General features: G+C 45.5%; 1 protein-coding gene across 1 annotated transcript in view; it reads left to right on the top strand.

Moving 5' to 3' along the window:
- sspo (SCO-spondin) overlaps positions 1 to 24,920 on the top strand; it is a 172,151-nt gene that overhangs the window by 15,513 nt on the left and 131,718 nt on the right. The window contains exons 10-20 of the mRNA XM_056299211.1: positions 87 to 243; positions 2,334 to 2,586; positions 7,210 to 7,351; positions 7,895 to 8,048; positions 8,336 to 8,508; positions 8,825 to 9,040; positions 10,345 to 10,510; positions 11,690 to 11,945; positions 22,889 to 23,099; positions 23,284 to 23,378; positions 24,106 to 24,362. Of these exons, the coding sequence (XP_056155186.1) occupies positions 87 to 243; positions 2,334 to 2,586; positions 7,210 to 7,351; positions 7,895 to 8,048; positions 8,336 to 8,508; positions 8,825 to 9,040; positions 10,345 to 10,510; positions 11,690 to 11,945; positions 22,889 to 23,099; positions 23,284 to 23,378; positions 24,106 to 24,362 (2,080 nt within the window). The remainder of the gene's footprint in view (positions 1 to 86; positions 244 to 2,333; positions 2,587 to 7,209; positions 7,352 to 7,894; positions 8,049 to 8,335; positions 8,509 to 8,824; positions 9,041 to 10,344; positions 10,511 to 11,689; positions 11,946 to 22,888; positions 23,100 to 23,283; positions 23,379 to 24,105; positions 24,363 to 24,920) is intronic.

Here is a 24,920-nt window from a genome sequence, read left to right as displayed (position 1 = left end):
ATCTTTCAAATGCTGTTTGAATAGTTTGCTGTTGAACTGTCAGAAAGTATTGAGTTTAATCTAAAAGTCTTATCTCTGTTGTTTAGGTGGACCCAGCAGCCTACATAGACACCTGTCTCTATTTGTACTGTAGCTTGAGCTCCAGAGAGAGGGAGGGGGCCGTGTGTGACACCCTGGCCAGCTATGCCCGAGAGTGTGCCCAGCAGCGTGTCATAATTATCTGGAGGACGCCCACCTTCTGTGGTAAAGACCTGTCACCATTTAGTCGCCCATGCGGCTCAGCGGGATAAGGGATCTGAATCTTTGTAGGTTTTGGGTTTGAACTGGGTTTATGACCTTTGCCACAAGTCATAACATCTCTACGTCAGTAAGATTCAGCATCTCGGTAATCTCTTCCCTGCACACAAACATCACCTCTTCACAGTCACACAGCTAGAATATAGAAAGACCCTTTAAGTCAAGTGGGCTTTACAGCAATTCAACATTCTGTCTTTAGAACCTCGCATTGGATAAGCACCAACTCCCTAAAAAAAACCTTTAACAGGGAGAGAAAATAGGAGGAAACCTCAGGGAAAGCAGCAGAGGAGGGATCTCTCTCCCAAGATAGACAGATGTGCAATTGGTGTTGTGTGTACAGAATAGAACACAATTTACAGAATACAACATTGAAAAAGGATAACAGAATTATAATGGAATTAGATATATGAAGAATGTTAAGAGGAGGATGCCAAAGCAGTGTCCAGATGCCAGCGCAACAGCCTAGGACCTGAGCCACACCACCACCATCACCATGTAGACCTGACAGGAGGACAGACTACACATGCAGACAGGGGAGACTCACATCACACCATTCATATACACAGGAGAAGAGACAAGAAACAAACATTAGTCACACATCGGAGAGAGAGAGAAGGGTACAACATTGAAGCAGGATAACAAAATTATATGTATTTATAAGATAGATTAAGAATGTGATGAGGAGGAGGCCAAGCTATGTCCAGGTGGCGACCACCATCACCATGGAGACCTGACAGGAGGACAGACGACACGTTCACACAAGGGAGACTCACATCACACCATTCACGTACACGAAAACATAATGTGAAAAACATCCACACAGGAGAGAGTCCGTAGATAGCAGAAGATCATTTACCACTCTGAGTAGAGCAGTTTGAGTGGAGTGACAGGCCCTGAAAGCCGATTGAAAAGGTTGATATCGATAGTTTTCTTCTAAATGGGCCCGAAAGTTGTTGATATACAACTCTGAAGCACTCAACTCTCTCTAGTACTTTAGAAAAGAACAGAAGATTAGAGACTGGTCGATAGCCCATGGATTGAGGTTTGGTTTCTTAAGTAGAGGTTTGACCACAGCTGTCTTAAAACTGCTGGTAACAGTGCCAGTAGTAAGCGATAAATTAACAATGTATGTATGCATATGTATGCAATCTTTGTATGCATTGTAGTTCTCATAAAAGGCCAGAGGTCTTTAAAAAGTTTTGCTGGTAAAGGGTCAATAGACAAGTAGTTGGTTTAGAAGCTGACACAAACTTAGTCCAAGTATCAAGAGAGATAGTCTCAAAAACTAATAACGGACTAATATGAAATTTGTAAGACATGATCTTCGGGGGTAGGTGGAGCTGAAGAGCTAATTTTTATTTTATTTTATTTTTTTCACCCTTTTTCTCCCAATTGTATCCGGCCAATTACCCCACTCTTCCGAGACATCCCGGTCGCTACTCCACCCCTCTGCCGATCAAGGGGAGGGCTGCAGACTACCACATGCCTCGTCTGATACATGTGGAGTCGCCAGCCGGTTCTTTTCACCTGACAGTGAGGAGTTTCACCAGAGAGACATAGCGCATGGGAGGATAATGCTATTCCCCCCAGCCCCCCTCGAACAGGTGCCCCGATCAGTCAGAGGTGGCGTTGGTGCAGCAACCCGGACACATACCCACATCCGGCTTCTCACCCGCAGGCACAGCCAATTGTGTCGTAGGGACGCCCGACCAAGCCCGAGGTAACACGGGGATTGGAAATGGTGATTCCCATGTTGGTAGGCAACGGAATAGACTGCTATGCCACCCAGATGCCTTTGAAGAACTAATTTTGTTTCTGTGATCTCATCAACCTTTTTCAAGTCTGTTGTTGGCTGTTGAAATACATACATCCTTCTCTGTAACACTCACTAAATACACTCATAAAGACAGGTAAATTGTGTCATTGAGTGTCTCTCCTTTTCAGACTCTCTCTCTTCCCTTCTTTATCTTGTGGACAGCATTCTGACTTATTTCTCTCTCGCACCATGACATCTTTGCTGTCTCGCCTCCCTATAGGTCGGGTCTGTCCCAGGGGTCAGGTGTTTTCTGACTGTGTGTCCTCGTGCCCCCCCAGCTGTACATCTCCTCAATCACTCAGCCATGCTGTGGCCTTGGGCCAGTGCAGGGAGGAGTGTGTGGGGGGTTGTGAGTGCCCACCGGGCCTCTACCTCCACCAGGGGCACTGTCTGAAAAGGGACGAGTGTCCTTGTTTCCACCGCAGACACACCTATCAGTCAGGGGACACAATACAGCAGAGGTGCAATACCTGGTGAGTGTGTGTGTGTGTGTGTGTGTGTGTGTGTGTGTTTGTGTTTCGCACAGAGTGATGTGATTTGTCTAGTGCAGTAGTTAGAGGAAAGATGCATGCTTGCTTACCACCTGCTTTTCTAACCTCTCGCTTACAGCTTGCTGCCGCTTGCCATCCCAGTGTGTAAGTCTTCCCCCGCCAGTACATAGCTTCTTCTTCACTAAGACCCCTGCCAGGCCTCCTCATGACCACACATGGTAACTGGGCACCTCGTGGCCTCAGCCAAACTTGGTAGAGGACTTTGGAGCTGCAGTGGTCCTCAGAGGCTGTTCATGCCCAACCACTGCCCTGCTGTCTTGTGGGAAGTCTATTGAGATAAAAACTAGGGGAGCACACCCCGAGAGAAAAGCAACGTGTTTGGTGGCACACATTAGGTGGTTCTTTGAGAGTCTGGAGTTTCTGGCAGCCTCTTGCAGTCATGATGGTTGACTGGTCATCCTGGGTATAAGCCCTTGCCACCAGGACCAACCTGTCATGGCAAAGACAGTGCTACTGAGGACTGCGCACCCCCTGTGGCACTCTAAAAACCTCCTTGCATAGGTCTCTACCTTTGACCATGGTGTACAATATCCGGCCTTATATCCGGTTGAAGTCTGATGGCGTTGGGGTGTCTGGTGACGGGAGGAGGGTAGAATTGGCCTGGGAGCTCCTAGTCAGAGCCCTGCACATCAGCGGCACAGGGTATGTGGTTGCTAGCATCTGGGATTGAGTGGCAGCTGCTTTTGGCAGACCCCCATGTGACTGAGCAGCCCTATTTAGAGACCAAACTGCTCACCCCAACTGGGGAGGGGCCTAGAAAAGGTGGCCTAAAAATTGTCCACTCAATTTTCTAGGTTACCGTGCCTACCAGGAATTCCATCCTGCAGTAAAAACAAAAGAATTATCCCATTCACTTTGGCAACATGGAATGTTAGGACTGTCCTTGACAATGATGGCAACAGACCACATCGAAGCACTGCTTTGATTGCTGAGGAACTGAGACGCTACAACATGGACATCACTGCTCTCAGCAAAACCAGGCTCCTGGGTGAAGGCTCCCTGAGAGAGGAAGGAGAAAGGTACACGTTTTTCTTTTTCTTTTTTCCCCCTTTTCCTCCCCAATTGTACTAATTCAACTACCCCACTCTTCTGAGCCATCCCGGTTGCTGCTCCACCCCCTCTGCCGATCCGGGGAGGGCTGCAGACTACCACATGCCTCCTCTGATACATGTGGAGTCGCCAGCCGGTTCTTTCCACCTGACAGTGAGGAGTTTTGCCAAGGGGATGTAGCACATGGGAGGATCACGCTATTCCCCCCAGTTCCCTCTCCTCCCCGAACAGGTGCCCTGACTGACCAGAGGAGGCGCTAGTGCAATGACCAGGACACATACCCACATCAGGCTTCCCACCCGCAGACATGGCCAATTGTGTCAGTAGGGCCACCCAACCAAGCCAAAGGTAACACGTGGATTCGACCTGGTGATGATCCCTGTGTTGGTAGGCAACAGAATAGATGGCTTTGCTACCCGGATGCCTGGTACACTTTTTTCTGGAGAGGCTATGCCCCTGACGGACAACATCAGCATGGTGTTGGACTGGCAATCAAGAACAGCATTCTACCCAGCCTCACTAAAACACCCACCGGACTAAGTGAGAGGCTAATGACCCTCTGTATTCTCCTAGCAAAGGCATGCTATGCCACTCTGTTAAGCGCATATGTGCAAACACAACCATCTGGCAATGGTGTGAAGGACAGCTTCTACCAGCAACTAGATGAGGGACTTCATCATATCCCCAAAAAAGGACAGGCTCCTTCTTCTGGGAGACTTTAATGCTAGGGTAGAAAACAACAATGGTATATGGAGTGAAGTACTGGGTAGGCATGGGGTTGGTCAGGTTAATGCAAATGGTCTGAGGCTGCTAACACTGTGCAGAGCATGACCTCACCAGTATGAATACACTGTTTCAGCAGAAGACCAAATAAAAAACACTCTGGATGCACCCACGATCTAAACATTGTCACTCGATTGATTATATCATAACAAGACGTACTGACACTAGTGATGTCTTGCTGACCCGGGCCATGAGAGGTGCAGAATGCTGGATTAATCACTGTCTGATCATGACCAAGCTCCATAATCAAAGTGCGCCCTCCACAGCATCTCAAGAAGCCCATAAAAAAGCAACCGAACACTGCTAAATTAAAGTCAGACCCAGCACAGAATGAGTTACATCCCTCTATAGGCATGATGGCACTAGAGTTTGAGGCCATTCTGAGTTCTGACAATTCCATGGATCTGAAATTGACCTCCATAACCTCATTGCTACATCAAGCTGTAATCGACTCTACGGGCTATGGAGCCAGAAAACATCAGGACTGGTTCGACGAGAACTCTGATCCCTGCTGGAAACCATGCAAAGGGTACACAGGGCTACCCTCAACTGCCCTGCATCCGCCATCTTTCGGCAGCAGTGGCAAACAGCACATTAAGGAGGTACAAACAATCTTGCGCACTCTGCACAATACATGGTGGATGAACAAAGCTCACGAGATTCAATCACATGCTGACAGAAATGATATGCACAACTTCTACAATTCTATAAAAACTATATATGGCCCTAAGAACTGCTCTATCAAACCCTTAAAATCAACGGACGGCCTGACAACCCTGAAAGACCAAAAGCAGATCCTGGCAAGGTGGGCTGAACATTTTTAAGCCCTACTTAACCAGCACTCACCAACTGACCAATCCATCCTGGAAGAGCTGCCAATTTGTCTGCCCATCCCAGAACTTGACCACTCACCAACTTTTCAAGAAGTACTTGCAGCCATCAACTCCCTCAAGAACAACAAGTCTCCTGGCAATGATGGTGCCTTAGCAGAACCCCTAAAACAAGGAGGGTACTTGTGCACCAGAATAATCTATCAGTACATCCTGCAGGTCTGGGACCAGGAGAGTGTCCCTCAACAATGGAGGGATGCTAATATTGTCACCCTGTACAAAAACAGGGGTGACAAGTCCATCTGCGGTATCAGTCATGGCGTATCCCTACTAACTGTTGCAGGCAAGGTCCTAGCAAAGGTCATGTTATGCAGGACGGTGATGCACTTGACAGAACATCTGCTGCCAGAGTCACAGTGCGGTTTCAGGAAGAACAGGAGTACTGTGGATATGATTCTCACAGTAAGACGGCTACAAGAAAAGTTCCGTGAACAACATCAGGACCTTTCCATGGCTTTTGTCACCCTCTCCAAAGCTTTTGACACTGTGAATCGAGAGCTACTTAAGAAAATCCTGAGAAAGTTTGGCTGTCCAAGCAAATTTGTGAACATTCTATCACAGTTCCATGATGGGATGGTGGCACAGGTGGCCACAGGAGGACAGAAATCAGCACCCATTAATGTATGCACTGGAGTGAGGCAGGGGTGTGTGCTGGCACACTACAATCACAAAAAATTTTCATAAAGATCTGGAAGACAGTAGTGGGCTCACAATAGACTTTAGGCTAGATGGAAACCTCTTCAACATCCGAAGGTTCCAGGCAACCACCAAGTTGTCTGCAGTGCAGGTCCTTGAGCTGCAGTATGCTGCTGGCTGCGCTCTTGTAGCTTACACACCAGAAGACCTGCAAACCCTCCTTGCCACAGTTGTGAATGCCTACAGCAGGCTGGGTCTATCAGTCAACACCATCAGGACTGAGGTGTTATGCCAGTGGAGGTCCAGCCCCCCACCCACTATGCCTGTCTTCACTATAGAACACCAACCACTCTCAGTTGCTCCATCTTTCAAATACCTGGGCAGCATCCTTTCTGAGGGCTGCAACACTGATCACAAAACTCATAATAGAATCAAACAAGCCTCTGTAGCCTTCGGCAAACTCCGACGTAAGGTCTTCCAAAACAAACACCTCCATCTGCACACCAAAATTGCCATTTACAAAGCCGTCTGCATCACAACTCTCCTATACAGCTGTGAAGCCTGGATCACATACAGCCACACCTAAGGTTGCTGGAGTGGTTCCACATAAGGTGTCTGCAGCAAATCATGGGGATCACATGGCGTGACCATGTTGTATCAGTCATGCCATGTGACCGATACAACACATCTTCATCTGGATTCATCTGGCTTCATCTGGTGGCCCAGATGTATCGACCCCTTGAGACTGGAGCAAGCTGCCATCAACCGTTCCAACTGGTGGGAGATCTGCCACAGAAGTATAAAACAGCTGGAAATTGAGAGGAATGTGAAAAAACAAGAGAAAAGACTAAGGAGACACAAAACCATGCCTGCCCCCACTAACTCAGACTTCATATGCCCAATGTGCAATAAAACTTATGGATCAAGAATTGGACTCTACAGTCATCAAAGAACACACAGTTAGCAAGGAGGGATGTCATCATCAGACTCGATGGACTACCAGCAAGCATTTGTGTGCGTGTGTGTGTGTGTGTGTGTGTGTGTGTGTGTGTTTGTACATGTGCAAGAAAACATGCACATGCAAGAACATCAACTCCCTTCTCCTTCCCTCTGTCAAACAATTTCTCTCTCCTTCTCTGTCTCTCTTTGACATCTCCGTTGTTCATCACACACATCTGATACACAGTGTGTGCCGAGCAGGCCAGTGGCACTGCACAGGAGAGAGATGTGCTGCCCAGTGCAGCCTAATGGGGGCGCTACAGGTCACCACCTTTGACCAGAAGAGGTATTCGCTGCAAGGGGGAGACTGTCCCTTCACTGCTGTGGAGGTGAGGGCTATAACAATAACAACAACAACAACAACACACACACACACACAGTTCATGTGTTGTGTAATGTATTTTCTGATACACTCATTTATGTTTGATAATTTCTACAATGGGGGTGGCACGGTGGTGCAGTGTTAAGCGCGGTCGCCTCACAGCAAGAAGGTCCTGGGTTCGATTCCCAGGGTAGTCCAACCTTGGGGGTCGTCCCAAGTCGTCCTCTGTGTGGAGTTTGCATGTTCTCCCCGTGTCTGCGTGGGTTTCCTCCGGGTCCTCCGGTTTCCTCCCACAGTCCAAAGACGTGGGTTGGGTGAATCGGCCGTACTAAATTGCCCCTAGGTATGAATGTGTGTGTGTGCGTGTGTGTGTGTGGGCCTTGTGTGATGGCCTAGTGGTCTGTCCAGGGTGTCTCCCCACCTGCCGCCCAATGACTGCTGGGATAGGCTCCAGCGTCCTCGCGACCCTGAGAGCAGGATAATGGGTGAATGGAATTTCTACAATGGTGTGTTTGTGTTCACTACTCATACATGTTACTGGTGTGTTTAGGATTTTGTTGACAGAAAACTGGTGGTGAGTGTGCGCTGCGGGGAATGTGTGGCCGGTGGCGGAGGAGGAGGAGGAGGAGAAGGAGGAGGGCTGGGTTGCCTAAGAGAGCTGTCAGTCATGGCTCTCCGTACAACTGTCACTATCACTGACACCGGTAAGTGAGTGCTGGTAGCAATGGGGGGGACTTTTCAATTGTATATAGATACAGTCTAATCATTTGTGTTTGCCGTGTGACTCTGATTACCTAGCAATGACAATAGCCTCTTAATGGATTGCATTGTATTATAAAGTTATTAGCCAAAATTCTTAGTCTTAAAGCAGAGGCAGCCAAACATATTGGTATTCATTGCAAGAATACAATATCATGAAGTTGCATTCCTCAGAAGACAGTGTCAAAAGACGGTGTCTTTTGTTGCCTTAAATTTGATACCATCACCCCAGGCACAGCGACGCTAAATGGTCAGAGGGAGGCATTGCCTCTCGTGACAGGGGATCTGGTTGTACGTAGGGTCTCCTCCTCCTTTCTCTTGGTCCAAACATTTGGGGCCCAGCTGCTCTGGCACCTAGACGGACCCTTAGCCTTCATCACCCTGCAACCTGGTTTTGCAAACAAGGTAACATTCACACTTGAATTGATCTTGCACAATTTAAACCTGTATCAATTTCAATCCCAAAATTAACTTAACTAAAGTACTTTTAACTAAAGTAGACTTTTATAATTTTTAACTAAAAGAAATGCAAAATGACAGCAGATGGGAGCTCATCCAAGGATAGATGATAAAAGATGAAAAAGTTACAGCAGAGTACTTAGAAACAGTAGTATTACTGTGCAGTGTTGTTTCTTTTTTGTTTGAGTCGGTGTTACAGAGGCACCGTAACACTGACTTGCTAGGCAGCTGTTTTCTCATGTGTGCATGCTGTGTATTCAAGGTACGTGGACTATGTGGCACGCTGACCTGGAACCAGCATGATGACTTCACCACACCAGAAGGAGATGTGGAGAACAGCATCTCCTCATTTGCAGCCAAGTTCACAGAGCATTGTATCTTACCAAGTGGGGCCCCATCAGACCCCTGCACCACGTACACCCAGCGGAGATACTATGCAGAGAGTCTATGTTCTGTCATACACAGCCCCATCTTCCAGGTGTGTGTGTGTGTGTGTGTGTGTGTGTGTGTGTGTGTGTGTGTGTGTGTGTGTGTGTGTGTGTGCATAGACAGGGGGGAAAGGGGGCATTGTAATATGATAATTCTAGCATGAATGTCCTGGGCAATTTACTCATACTATCGTCGTGAAAGAGAACCTGCTATTTGTAGAAAGTTTTTTTTTTGGGGTATATAGTACATGTAACAAGGGTTAGTTAGGTGGAAACATGCATGTGAACTGTTGGAGCCCCTTAGCATTTATAGGTTCTTAATTGTTAAAGAAAAGTATGATGGGTATCAAGCCAATATGAGTACATTACTCCAACATGAGCTCCTCACAAGACCAGATAAGCTTTGCCAACCATCAATGAAACCATACTTTGCATGGAGATGTCCTTGTAAATTTTGGGAGTGGAAAATTATGAGATAAAGAGGACTGATTATTCTCTTGTTTTCACCAAGCCTTAAAGCTACACTATGCAATTATTTATTTATGCACCACAAATTGTTTTGCAGGTAGAATTACAGGTTGTCTGGTGTGTTTCTTTCTCACAATTCACATAAATGTCTGATCTTGCAACAGTCAGTAAGAAAAAAAGGCTCTCACGCACTAAGAAAGGATGAGCACAAATGTGTCTTCAGTAGTTTTTTTAAAATATACCCCCCCCCTTTTTCTCCCCAATTGCATCCGGCCAATTATCCCACTCTTCCGAGCCATCCTGGTCACTGCTCCAACCCCTCTGCCGATCCAGGGAGAGCTGCAGACTACCACATGCTTCCTCCGATACATGTGGAGTCACCAGCTGCTTCTTTTCACCTGACAGTGAGGAGTTTTGCCGGGGGGACATAGCACGTGGGAGGATCACACTATTCCCCCCAGTTCCCCCTCCCCCCCTGAACAGGCGCCCTGACCTACCAGAGGAGGCACTAGTGCAGCGACTAGGACACCCAGCTTCCCACTCGCAGACACGGCCAGTTGTGTCTGCAGGGATGCCTGACCAAGCCAGAGGTAATACGGGGATTTGAACCGATGATTCCCGTGCTGGCAGGCAATGGAATAGACCGTCACGCCACCTGGACACCCATCTTCAGTAGTTTTGAATAGGTTGATACGTGGCAGCCTTTGTGATTATATATGACAGGAGCCTATATATACTGAAGCCAGTGAGGAAATACCGTTTGCGGCAAACAAGCACCAGTACCTGCCATACTTGCATAGTGTAGCCTTAAACTTTTTCTTTTCTTTCTTTCTCTTTCTTTCTTTCTTTCCTTCCTGTTCCCTCTCTTTCTCTACCGGTCTTGCAGGTCTGTCATGATGTGGTAGAGAGGGAGCCCTACCTGCGCCTGTGTCTGTCGGAGGTGTGTAGCTGTTCCCCCCAGAAGGCCTGCCACTGTCCCATCCTCACCGCCTATGCCCGCCACTGTGCCCAGGAGGGCATGCTGGTCCACTGGCGAAACACCACATTTTGCCGTAAGTAGATAAGCTACCGGCTCAGTGCTTCATCAGGATGGCCTGTTGTGGTTACAGCAGGAGCATCTTCTCTTGCTGGAGTTTATATAGCTATAGCTATGCTCATATTGTTTACTCGGTCACTTGTCAGAATTTTTCTCGTTCTCTTAATTGATGAAGAAATTCTCTGATTAAAGTTACATACACCTCTAGGCATAAAGAAGTCCTATAGATCTAATGGGCGCCTCATGCCATTACCTGTTACAACAGTATTGGTAACATTAACCTAGAGTACTGGTTAAAGAAACCTGAGGGTTAGACAAGATGGCTTGTGGTAGGGAGTTTATAGATGGGAGTAAATAAATAATGCTTTTGTGACAATAAGTGTAGTTATTAAAGGTACGTACTGATGTTTTGCATGTTTCAGCCTAGTAAGTTACAAATGGTGTATACTGGACAGCACTACTGGCAATTTTTCCAAAGCGTACAATTGTATTTTAGCTTTTTCCCATATTTCTGTGAGCCATTGGTTTCCATTCATTTAAATACCAAATGATAATCGGTTTGCAGAGACTTGAACCTTGCTTGAGATCAGTAATCCATCAAAGTGAAAATTCTGTCTGAGTAATTTATTTATTTTTGTTAAGGTTATGCTATCTTTGTCGGACAATGCAGCCGATAGCATGGATTGTAGTGTTAATTCGTCTGGTGGGTGCGTTTCAGCACACTTGGACATCTGAGATTTATGAGTCAGCAGTTGAACAGCATGCATATGTTATAAAATCAACTCCTGAAGATAATCTATATTCAAATATGGACATTGTAAAAGAGATCATCTGAGTTTCATAACTTCTTGCATTAAAAAGTTTGCTGTCTTATCTCAATAAAGTTTCAAGCCTCTGTAAGTTGGTACTCATACCATGAGTATGATGATCATACTCCATGATACTCAAACCAATGGCTCCTTAAAGGTAGGAAAAAATTGTCTAAACATCTGAAACACTATGGTATGCTTTGAAAAGGGGTTGGTAGTAATATAATGTGAACTCCATTTTTTAGCAAATAGGCTAACACGCAAAAACATCAGTATGTGCCTTTAAGTGTTTAAATGTGTTTCTGCATTGTCTACCTTGGCTACTTGACACTTATTGTATATTTATCATAAAAGTTTCACTTAAATAAAATATCTCTTCTCCCCAGCGGTGCAGTGTTCGGGGGGGCAGATGTACCAGGAATGTGGCCGTGCATGTGGTGTCTCCTGCTCCGACCTGCAGCAAGGCCGGGGCTGTGATGATAATAGTGATGGTGGTAGGAGCTGTGTGCCAGGGTGCCAATGCCCCCTGGGACTAGTACAAGACCGCCATGGCCAGTGTGTGCCTATCGCCGTGTGCCCCTGTGTGCAAGGAGACAGGACCTACCAGCCTGGTGCTACCATTAAGAACAGCTGCAACACCTGGTATGTGTTTGGATTTGTCAGTGATGGAGAAGCTCTTGCTGCTGTTGTTTTCCTACATTGTGTTGTTGTACAGAATCTGAGGAGGCTGCAGTCAAAATGCCTTTTGTTGGCCCCCTTATCATCCTATGAAGTGTTCTGGGTCAGAATTGATTCTCTCATAAACACTGTGGCAACCCAAGGGAATAAGTAATATTAGAGAAAATTGGAAAAAGTGTATTTGATTAAAAGGCTTTAGGATGGAAAGAAACATGCGACCAATCTTAAAAGAACTCCTGTCTGTGGTCTCGGCCCTTTTTCCTCTTCTTGGAGGACTGCTGCTCCAGCAGCCTCCACAGGGCAAAGCAGAGAGAAATGAGCCTTTTTATTGGTGACTGCAGGGCTTTTGTTAATCACCGATGGCGGCGGCAGTCGGTGTGGTTTCCCTGCAAGGAAAATAGAGGAAGAGCAAGTGAGCAACAGTATGGCCAGGCAGTCCGCTGCATGCTCTGGTTCTGCAAAGTCCATCTAGAAGAAGAGCAATTTGGTGAGTGATGAGAGCTTTTTGTACGCTCTTCCCTTCGTTCCACATCGACCAACATGTATCTCCTCAACCTTGGAGAGCTGAGGTGTCACTGATTGCACAGACATGAGACTGATCAGGTCTGTGCAAACTGAATGCAGCAGTCTGACAGGATAATACTGGCTAATACTCAGACTAGATGATATTTGTTTTGGATTTGAGGGAGCTACCTCCCCGATTTGTCATAAGATGTCCAAAGCTAAGCACCTTTGTCCCTTATTTGTCCCACCTATGCCATTGGGTTGGGTCAAATACTCACTTAGATATAATTTCTAGGCAGATCACCTGAGTTGTTGGGTGGCTTCACACCTCCAACTTCCATCCATCCATCCATTATCCGAACTGCCAATTCTGCTCTCAGGGTCATGGGGATGTTGGAGCCTATCCCAGCAGTCACTGGGAGACAAGCAGGGAGACACCCTGGACAAGCCGCCAGGACATCACACATGGCCGACACACACACACACACACACACCCACACACACACATTCATACCTAGGGGCAATTTAGTATGGCCGATTCACCTGACCTACTTGTCTTTGGACTGTGAGAGGAAACCGGGGCATCCGGAGGAAACCCACGCAGACATGGGGAGAACATGCAAACTCCACACAGAGGACGACCTGGGACGACCCCCAAGGTTGGACTACCCTGGGGCTCAAACCCAGAACCTTCTTGCTGTGAGGCAACCGCGCTAACCACTCCACCACCTTGCTGCCCACCTCCAACTTATAAGTCCTAAATTCTTTCTGGTACCTCTTCAGATTTTTCTGGGTCTCCTTCACTGCCTTTCATAGACTTATATTTAAATAGGGCCCTGTGATGGACTGGCGGCCCGTCCAGGGTGTCTCCCCGCCGGCCGCCCAATGACTGCTGGGATAGGCTCCAGCATCCTGCGACCACAGTTGGGATAAGCGGCTTGGATAATGGATGGATGGATGGATGGCAGTTCACCTTGCCTTCACACCACTTTCTTAAGCTGTTTCATAAAGGTCATACATGGTTCATGGTTCTTTTTCTTTTTTTTTCGTTTAAAGTTTTTATTGTGTTTCGCAACAGCATAAAAAAAATAAAGACAAAATAAAAATAGAAACACATACCAGCAGGTGTCCATCCAGGCATAGACATAAGAAAGGCAGTTATTTGGTACATTAAAGTGATGAGCATAAGTCCATGGTAACAGTTACAGATGTAGTGTCCATCAGGTCCTTGTCATGGTTAGGTTGTCCCTTCAGATATCCATCCATCCATCCATTATCCAAACTGCTTATCCTTTTAGATATGACCGGGAGCCATTACTTGGTAAAACACGTTCATATGACCGAGTGTGAATCACTAAAATAAAACAGTTAAAAGTTTGGGCGGCCATCTTGTCTCATTGACTTCTATTACAACCTAACAGTGCTCTAGCCCCATTCATTTGAGTAGCACGCTGTAACTTTTGTTCATTCAAAATCACACCGCCTTCTTTTTATACCAAAATCAAGGGCCAACATGTTTAACTGATAGGTTTATTCATCTTAACTGTACTTCATTCAACATCACCGTCATCAAATCCACCGTTGAACTTTTAAAATACATGACAATGTACAGAATAAGCACGCCTTCACATCACACACAAACTGTTGAAACCTAAATATAAATATGCACACTAATTACATCATATATCCAGGAGATGGCATCTTTGAAACTAGTATTAAATCCTAAAAGGGCATCGGAGGGGGGGTACTTGGAGGTTGCTCTGGGAAAGGGTGGTAGCCTTTTTGTACAAAGTGCCTAATCTGAAGGTACTGAATGGGAGCGTGGCAGGGCATACTTTTCGTACAACTGTTCAAATGATGCAAATACCCCCTTTTTGTATAAATCTTTAACAACTCTAACGCCATCATTCCCATGCCAGGCCCGAAAAGCCAGGTCTGACATAAAGAGGGTGAAAAGATGATTTACAAAAATAGGAGCCCGAGGTGAATCATTTTGCAACCCAAAATCTTTGCGAAACTATACCCACATCTTTAATGTATGGTTAACTACAGGATTTTCAGAAGAGCCAGCACTAAGTGGTAAAGGGGCCAAGATTAAGGATGGGAGTTTCAATTTAAAAGATTCCAATTTACCCAAACTGGAGCTTCTGCACCATCCCTGACCCACATTATAATGTTTTTGATATCGCTATTCCAATAATAGTGAAGAAAGTGAGGCATGGCCATACCTCCTAACTTTTTCGGCCTTTGTAGAAATGACTTTTGCCATCCCATATAAATCCAGTGAGGATTTGGTCCAGTGATTAAAAAATGTTTTTTAGGAATAAAAATCGAAATACTTTGGTACAAATAGAGAAATCTAGGAAAAATATTCATCTTAATTAGGTTAATCCAGCCAGCTAGTGATAGCAGTAAGGAGCGCCAGCAGTGTATGTCCTGCTTGCGCTCGATCAGAGGTGTGAAATTTAATCTAAATAGCATTTGAAAGGAGCGAGGTACCACCACCCCAAGATATTTAAAGTGGGATGTCACTCTCTTGAATGGAAATGATATAGCTGGGATATTGAGGGCCATTGGGTTTACAGGATAAAGTTAATTTTTTTTCTAAGTTCAACTTGTAACCTGAGAACCTTCCAAATTGTTCCAAAATAGACAGGGCATGCGGTAGCGAAGAGCATGGGTTGGCAATATAAAAAAGGAGGTCATCAGCATAAAGAGATAATTTATGCATGGTATCTCCTCGGGTTATCCCTCTTAGGCCTGGCAATGACACAGAGAAGCAGCAAGTGGCTTGATGGCGAGCGCAAAGAGCAGGGGACTCATAGGGCAACCCTGTCTGGTGGCTCTAGATCCACCTGTTGCAGCTAGAAAAGCACTATAAAAAATGCAACTTGATTGATCTATGTAATGGGAAATATCGTGAATCTAAGTCATTCGTATGGACAGAAGCTAAGGGGATTCATATAATAGTTTAACCCATGATCTAGAGTCATGATCAACTCCAAAATTTCTCACAGTCCTAAATAAATGTTCCCACCCCACCCGATCAAAAGCCTTCTCAGAGTCTAAGGATATCACAAGGTCAGGAACATTCGACCGGAATGCCTGTTTCTAATAAAGCCGGTTTGGTCAGGCAGTACCAGATCAGGAAGAACATTCTCGAGCTGCCTAGCAAGGGATTTAGCAAAGACTTTATAATCAACATTTCGATGAGAAATTGGTCTATACGATTCATACAGCAGAAAGTCCTTGCCCTTTTTATGCAGGAGACAAATAGAGACCTGATTTTCAGGGTTTCAGGGAGATTCCCATTTGAAAAGGATTCAATAATCATAGACAATAATTATGGAGATAACTCCTTTGTGAATTTCTTAAAAAAAATCCGCTGGGAATCCATCTGGTCCTGGGGATTTACCAGATTGCGTACTTTTGATGGCTTCTGAGACCTCCTCCAATGTCAAGGGGCTATCAAGATCACCCTTCTGAGTCATTAAGTGTTGGTAAAATTGTATTCTCAAAAAAAAGACTGATTTAGAAACATCATTGTCATATTCAGATGAATATAAATTAGCATAGAATGCCGTAAAGGCATCATTAATCCCCTTGTGGTCTGTGGTCACAGAGTCACAGAGCCCGAGGCGGTCTTACTTTGGGATATTTGGTGCGAAGCTGCCATTTGGTGGGCTTGATGAGCAAGAAACCTGACTGCTTTATCACCGAATTTGTAAAATGTATGCTTAGGTTTTAATAGCAGTTGTCCACTGTTGAGGTAGAACAGTGGTAGGAGGTGGAAGGAGTACTTTGAGGGGCTGATGAATGAAGAAAATGAGAGAGAGAGAAGGTTGGATGATGTAGGGATAATGAATCAGGAAGTTCAGTGGATTAGCAAGGAGTAAGTGAGAGCAGCTATGAAGAGGATGAAGAGTGGAAAGGCAGTTGGTCCTGATGACATACCTGTGGGGGCATGGAGATGTTTAGGAGAGATGGCAGTGGGATTTTTTAACTAGATTGTTTGTAACACAATCTTGGAAAGTGAGAGGATGCCTGAGGAGTGGAGAAGCATACTGGTACCGATTTTCAAGAACAAGGGCGATGTGCAGAACTGTAGCAACTAAAGAGGTATCAAGTTGATCAGCCACAGCATGATGATATGGGAAAGAGTAATAGAAGCTAGGTTTAGAGGAGAGGTGACAGTTAGCGAGCAGCAGTATGGTTTCATGCCAGGAAACAGCACTACAGGTGCAATATTTGTTTAGAGAATGTTGATTGAGAAGTATAGAGAAGGTCAGAAGGAGTTACATTGTGTCTTTGTGGATTTAGAGAAAGCATACGACAGGGTGCAGAGAGAGGAGGTGTGGTATTGTATGAGGGAGTCGGGAGCTGCAGAGAAGTATGTAGGAGTGGTGCAGGATATGTATGAGGGAAGTGTGACAATGGTGAGGTGTGCGGTTGGAATGACAGATGGGTTCAAGGTGGAGGTGGGATTACATCAAGGATCGGCTCTGAGCCCTTTCTTGTTTGCAATGGTGATGGACAGGTTGACGGACAAGATCAGGCAGGAGTCTCCATGGACGATGATGTTCGCGGATGACATGGTGATCTGTAGCGAGAGTAGGGTGCAGGTTGAGGGGAGCCTGGAGAGGTGGAGGCATGCACTAGAGAGAAGAGGAATGAAAATCAGTAGGAGCAATATGGAATACTTATGCGTGAATGAGAGGGAGGACAGTGGAATGGTCAGGATGCAAGGAGTGGAGGTGACGAAGGCATATGAGTTTAAATACTTAGGGTCAACTGTCCAAAGAAATGGGGAGTGCAGAAGAGAGGTGAAGAAGAGAGTGCAGGCAGGGTGGAGTGGGTGGAAAAGAGTGTCAGGAGTGATTTGCGACAGAAGGGTACCAACAAGAGTTAAAGGGAAGGTTTACAGGATGGTTGTGAGACCAGCTATGTTATATGGTTTGGAGACAGTGGCACTGACGAAAAGACAGGAGGCGGAGCTGGAGGTGGCAGAGTTGAAGATGCTAAGATTTCCACTGGGAGTGACGAAGAACGAAGTGATGTCCTGTCCAGGGTGTCTCCTCGCCTGCTGGAATGACTGCTGGGATAGGCTCCCGCGACCCTGAGAGCAGAATAAGAGGTTAAGATAATGGATGGATGGATGGCTGGTCTGCTTGAGCTTGTTGGTGTTTTTAACCCTGCTGCTTTTGGTAGACATTGTTACATGTCAAACAATGATCATAACGATAATAATACTGATAGTTATAAAACGGCGCAGGTTTAAGTCAAGAAAAAGCGTGTTTTAAAGGAATAAATTATACAGAAGATGAGGAGAGCTTTGGAAAGACGTCCTCACTCTGCCATGACCCGGAAATCATCCCACTGATGTCCTGTTTTTTATAAATCCCATGTGATCTCTGTGAATAATGTGCGATAAAACCTTATCTAGCCCCAGTGCTAGTATCTTAGATAATATTTTACAGTCAACATTTATTAAGCTAATAGGTCTATGGTTCATGGTTCTTGATGGCAGAATGTACTCCCAATTTTATTCAACTCGTTATTTCTCCAAGGCACAATGATACATTATTGTGTTATTGCTTCTCAAACTATGGACAATGGATGCACTAAATCCTTAGATATGACAATGAGAAAGTAATATAGAGCCCTGTAAGTGTCTCATGACCCAGACATTTTTATAGAGATTCATTAAACAGCCCCATATTCTATATGACTGCATCTGCATGCTGCTTTTATCATGTGGAGTATCTGATAATGAATCATAATGACTCAGCAAGTTTTTCTTCTGTGTGAATCTAGTCATGATACAGTCTGGGGTAGGGGCAAGTCACCATTTTCTCACACACTGGTTAGATATGGTTGGGTACCTACTTGGTAATAATATGGCTCTGGTTTGTTTGACCAAGTACAAGAAAGAGACGAATCAACACGGTTAAGGATCGGTACCAAAACCTGGTATTAAACAGGCACCGGTAAGACACTAGTATTGAAAAGCGCCTACATTAACGGTTCTGCTATCGGTATTGGAGAAATTAAGAAAATAAACTTAATTTCTCCTGATCCCATTTATTTAGGCTACATAAACATTATCTTGCACCTTTTATCGTGGTGGCATGTGCCTGTAAACCAAGTCACCGGGAGGCTGAGGCTGGCGGATTGATTGAGCTCTGGGCTGCAGCGGACTGTTCCGGCTGGGTGTCCGCACTAAGTTCGGTATTGATATGGTGCTCTGGGGGGAGCCTGGGACCACCAGCAAAAGCATCGGCTAAATGATTGTAATGTAATTATTGTAAGTCGCTTTGGATAAAAGCATCGGCTAAATGACTGTAATGTAATGTAATTATCTCACCAACTTCGTTTTTAATTTGCAATAAGATTAAGACATTTGTCTGTGATGCATTTTCACTATTCCCAACCCAGTCGAAAGAGAGATCTTTCAGAGCCTGTTGTATGTGCGAACAGACGCGCACATGCGCCCCCTCCCACACACACACACACACACACACACAGTGCCCGCTCTTAGTGACAATGGCAGAGAGGTAACTAAACGATCAAAAAGTCTGGTTATACTTCATTAGAGTCGCCACAAGTATTGTCAGTGTCGACAACACTTGTGACAATAATTCCGACCAGGTGACATGGAGGGGATCTGTGTCGTAGCCTCGCAGACTGACTACAGGCATTCCACAAGGTTCAGTTCTGGGTCCTCTCCTTTTCTCCCTGTACACGACATCCCTGGGTTCTGTTATTTGCTCACATGACTTCTCTTACCATTGTTATGCTGATGACACCCAGCTGATCTTGTCCTTTCCTCCCTCTGACACACAAGTGGAGACGCGCATTGCTGCGTGCTTGACTGACATCTTGGAGTGGATGGCGACACACCACCTGAAGCTCAATCTGGACAAGACAGAGCTGATGTTCCTCCCGGGGAAAGGTTGCCCACACCGAGACCTGGCCATCACCATTGACAACACCATGGTGACGCCAACTCGGACTGCGAGGAATCTGGGTGTGATCCTGGAAGACCAAATGTCATTTGCTGCAAACGTTGTATCGGTTACTCGCTCCTGCAGATTTCTCCTCTATAACATCTGGAGGATTCGCCCATTCCTCACTGACGAGATGGCAAAGGTGCTCATCCAGGCTCTGGTCATCTCCTGGCTGGACTACGGCAACTCCTTCCTTGCTGGCGCTCCGGCGTCAGCCATCAGACCTCTGGAGCTTGTTCAGAGAGCTGCAGCTCGTCTGGTGTTCAACCGCCTTAAGTTCTCCCACACAACTCCCCTTCTCGTGTCCCTACACTGGCTCCCAGTAGCTACTTGCATCCAGTTTAAAACTCTGGTGCTAGCCTACAGGGCAGTGAAAGGAACAGCTCCTTTCTATCTCCAGGCTGTGGTCAAGCCCTATGCCCCCGCTCAATCACTTTGCTCTGCTGCCTCAGGATGCCTGGTTGCCCCGTCGCCCAGAGGCCCCTGCTGCTGATCGACCCAGTCACTGCTCTTTTCTGTCCTGGCCCCACAGTGGTGGAATGAACTCCCCACTGATGTCAGGACAGCGGAGTTGCTGCCCATCTTTCGGCGCAGGTTGAAAACTCACCTGTTCAAGAACTACTACCCTGTTACTTGCTCTTAGCACTTATTGTATTCACTCATTTAAAAAAAAAACCAAAAAAAAACTCTTTCTTGCGCTTTTACTTTGGCACTGGTTTTGCTCTTAGATGCTTGTTTATAGAGAAGATGCACTTACGACCTCTGATGACTGGTAGTACTCCTGATTTCCTACGTTAAATGCACTTATTGTAAGTCGCTTTGGATATAAGTGTCGGCTAAATTACTGTAATGTAATGTAATGTAAAGTACAACGTAAGGGCAGAAACACAAGCAATCTTTCGAAACATCTAGCTAAAGTCCATCAAATACAGGTGGAGAAATGCACAGTTTGACTGCCTAGCTTGTAGTTCATCTCTTGCTGCCCATCCACGTCAGGTATATTACGTATGCTAGCAGCCTGGAGCCTACACGGAGCTAACTAAACATGGGTTGATGATTGAAAGTAACGCTCTGTCCAGACATGTGAAAATAAGCAATTTTAATCCATCCATTATCCGAACCGCTTATCCTGCTCTCAGTGTTGCAGGGATGCTGGAGCCTATCCCAGCAGTCACTGGGCAGCAGGCAGGGAGACACCCTGGACAGGCTGCCAGGCCATTGCAATGTTAATTCTGTTCTTAATTTGTTTTGTTTATTCTCTTAAAAAATAACAAAAAGTACCAATAAGCAGTATCGGTCCAAAAAGTCCAAAAATTAATCACTATCTAAAAAAGTCCATAAAATCCCTGGGGCTGTTGACGAGACTGCCAACCAGTAACAAATCCCTCACTGGAGAGGCAAATTTCTACTGTTTAAGATATTTTTAATGATGTGATGGAGTGACAAATGGTGTAGTTTATGTGTTCTAAGTTCACAAAGTAGACCAGAAGCAAAATTAAAGATGTCAGTGGGAGAAAGTGTTCACCTGCCAGTGTATGTAATAACTTTTCTATTATAACGTCTTTCATTATATGTTAATGGGCTGGTTTTATAATTTCATGCATTTTAGACATGATACAGAGTCCAATAGAGAGCTGCTTTCCAACCCCAGTGACCTATTGTTGATCGTCGCAGTTTAATCAGTGAAAAAGATAAGCCATTATTAATCATTCATTGTATTGTCCCTCTCTTTGTTTTCTGAAACATGCTCTATGCTTTGTTTTCCTGGATGAACATATGTGGTAGCACTAGTCTCTCTAAATCGTAGCCTTTGATTTAGCTGTGCATGCATTGGTATGATAAAGTCCTCATTGTAAAGACAGTGCTGTCTTCCCGGCGAGTCCCTGGTGGTGTAAGGGCTGAGATGAAATCACTCTATGTTCCTGGTCCCGCCTGCTGCAGGATAGGTTGATTTCATTGCATCTCATCACCACATGACGACGGTGATTACTCTCAGGCCCTGCGCCAGTAAGCTGTAGCTTTGAATGTAGCGACTGAATCAGTAGTTTCAGTAATAGTAGTAGTAACACATTGAAAGACTATTGAGCATGTGTGCAGACACGTCTGGCTCTCTGTGTGTGTGTGTGTGTGTGTGTGTGTGTGTGTGTGTGTGTGTGTGTGTGTGTGTGTGTGTGTGTGTGTGCGCGTGTGTGTGTGTGTGCGCGTGTGTGTGTGTGTGTGTGTGTGTGTGTGTGCGTGCGCGCGCGCGTGTGTGTGTGTGTGTGTGTGTGTGTGTATTTATAGCCTCAGTGTTGCAACTGCCAACATTACAATGCCTGGAATTTACTGACCCGATTTATTGTTATGCGGAAATATGGAATTTGGACTAGATAGTGTAATTGATAGAACATTTGAAGTGTATTCATTCACCTTAATTAAACCATTGCACAATGTTCTGCAACTGGATTTTCAGAAGATAACCTTTCACGTATTGCTGCCTTATTGAGTTTGACAGTTTATCTCCTCTTTTTATCTTCCCTTTTATATTTATTATGAATAATAATAATGATAATTAATAATCAAAACTGTTAAAAGCAACTTTTCAGCAGAGGATTAGGAACTGAGGACTGAAGACCAGGGCTCCTGTATCCACGAGTCCACTTGTAACTCTACCCATTTTGTGATATTTGTTGTCGACTGATGTTTTTAGTACAAAGCTCTCAGGGTCATTTGTACTGAAACATCAGCAGGCAGTAAAAGCACAAATAGGTGAGAAGAATGTGCACTATTTTTCCTTTTTCTTTCTCAATTGACATACTCCAACAGTTTCACCCATGCACACTTCTCTGGTGTGTGCAGCATGCATGCAATTCTCAGCAGCAGCTAGTATCTGTGCTTTATAACTGAGTTTTACACACATCTGTATCAGAATCGGAATACTTTATTCATCCCCGAGGGGAAATTGGGTCGCCTTTGTGACTTCAGCCAACCTTACACTCATGCACTTTAGCGCAAAAACATTCCTCACTATCAGTTCTCCTCATCCCTGGTTTCGGCCTTGATGCTTATCTTTCACATTTATCTCTGCTTGATTATCTTTGTCTCATTTGTCCCCCTTTTTTCTCTGCGCACTCTCTGTCCCTTCACCTTACACTGTATTCCATGTGCATTTTCAGTCCATTTGATTTTATGACAACAAGACCATCCTGCTTCGTAGATTGACTCATATTCTTAAATCTTGAAAGTGTCTTCGGTCGCTCCTTCCATGCCCTAACCTACTGCTCTCTACCATCCCATCCCTCATGCCAACTCCTGTATTTAGACTACAAATAACATTGTAAATTAACAAACAAACATAAACAACCCTGAAATTAACCAAAGTCTCTAATAAAGATGTTCCTTCTCTTCTGTCCATAGTGTGTGTGAGCGTGGGGTGTTCAACTGTACCGAGGGGCGGTGTGAGGAGGTGAACCGGTGCCCTGGCTCCCTGGTCTACTCCCCACGCTCCTGCCTCCTCACCTGCTCCAGTCTGGATCCTCCTGGACAACAGCAGGCGCCTGCAGGCCCCCAGTCGGGCTGCCAGGAGCCTCTTTCCGGTTGTGTCTGCCCTCAAGGCACCGTGCTGCTGGTGAGTGAAAGCTCAATTTCGTACATTAAAGTATATAAAGAAAGTTAATGTGAATTTAAAGAATATTAAAGCAGCACTAGCTAACTATTCCTACCCTTACCAAAACATCATTAAAATGGGGCTTGTGCTTTCCATCCCTGTCCAACCCTGCATGCTGTATATTCCCAATGGGCCACACTTTTAGGGTGATCGCTGTGTTTTACCAGAGGAGTGCCCTTGCCACCATAATGGCCAGCTCTACAACAGCAATGACACGATCACCAAAGACTGCAACACATGGTAGTGAACTGTTTTGGAATATCACACGAAATGGCAGTGTACAATATTTCCCAATTTATTTAGAATTGATTTGCCAGTTTGCGCCCAATTCCTTCTATTTCTGTGACTGCACTATTGTTTTGTTTTCTATTTATGTTAAATAAATAGCTTAGTATCAGTTGTCATTTTATATCTAAGTAGGAATAGCGCAGCAGTCTATCCCGTACCTACCAACACGGGGATCGCCGGATCAAATCCCCGTGTTACCTCCGGCTTGGTCGGGAATCCCTACAGACACAATTGGCCATGTCTGTGGGTGGGAAGCCAAATGTGGGTATATGTCCTACACTAGCTACACTAGTGCCTCCTTTGGTTGGCCGGGGCACCTGTTCAGGGGGGAGGGGGAACTGGGGGGAATAGCGTGATCCTCCCACGCGCTACTTCCCCCTGGTAAAACTTCTCACTGTCAGGTGAAAAGAGGCGGCTGGCGACTCCCCATGTGTTGGAGGAGACATGTGGTGGTCTGCAGCCCTCCCTGGATCGGCAGAGAGGGCGGAGCAGTGACCGGGACAGCTCGGAAGAGTGGGGCGATTGGCTGGATACAATTGGGGAGAAAAGGGGGGGGGGAGACATAATGCGTTCGGTCAAACTGAAAATATCAAGAAGTTTAGCTTTTCGGTTTACTGAGAACAGTTTTTCTGTCTCCACTTCTCTTTGTGCACATCGTCATGTCTTTCTGTCTTTAAAGTGTGTGTAAGGAGCGCCGTTGGCACTGTGGTCAGTCTGCATGCGGTGGTGTGTGCGTGGCCACAGGTGACCCCCACTATGTGACCTTCGACGGCCGCTGCTACTCCTTCCTGGGCGACTGCCAGTATGTGCTGGTGCAGGAAGCTGACGGCTCATTCAGCGTTACGGCGGAAAATGTGCCCTGCGGCAGCACCGGGGTCACCTGCACCAAGTCAGTCACCCTCAACCTGGGGAACACAGCCATACATCTGCTGAGAGGTAGAGTCTGGAGGGGTTTTTAATGAGGGTCAGAGGTGTGGCTCTGGGGGTGGATGGCGAGGAGATTTACATATTGGAAAAGAAAGAGGGGATCTGAGGGAACATGAAGAGGAAGTTCAGATAACCTAAAAGGAGGGAAGTTACATAAAGAATATGATCATAAATAGGGCTTTCAAAATTGGCCAAAGCTTGATCCTATTCGAATATATTTTTACGCTTAATTTTCACATGCAAATGTTTTTTTTTTTTTTTTAACAATTCAGTTATATATTTGAATTTGGAATATTCATTGACAGCCCTAGTCATAAACCTGCTTTGAGGGCTGAGAAGAGGAGGAAGGATGTAGGTGCAGTGTCTGGGAAGTAAGAAATAGAGAAAGGACTGAGAGGAAAGAGAGAAACAGTAGGGTAGGAGGATGACATGAATAGTTTTGTTACAGCAACTAACCTCTGCTACTACTATTCTCCTTCTGGCTTCCTCTTCCCTCTCCCTCTCTGTCGCTCTCCTTTTTTCTCTCTGTCTGCGTGTTTGTATGCCTGTCTATCTGTCTGTCTGTCT

This window comes from Lampris incognitus, chromosome 19 (genome assembly GCF_029633865.1).
Source record: "Lampris incognitus isolate fLamInc1 chromosome 19, fLamInc1.hap2, whole genome shotgun sequence".
NCBI classification, from domain to species: Eukaryota; Metazoa; Chordata; class Actinopteri; order Lampriformes; family Lampridae; genus Lampris; species Lampris incognitus.
This window is presented reverse-complemented; position numbering and strand designations above follow the sequence as displayed.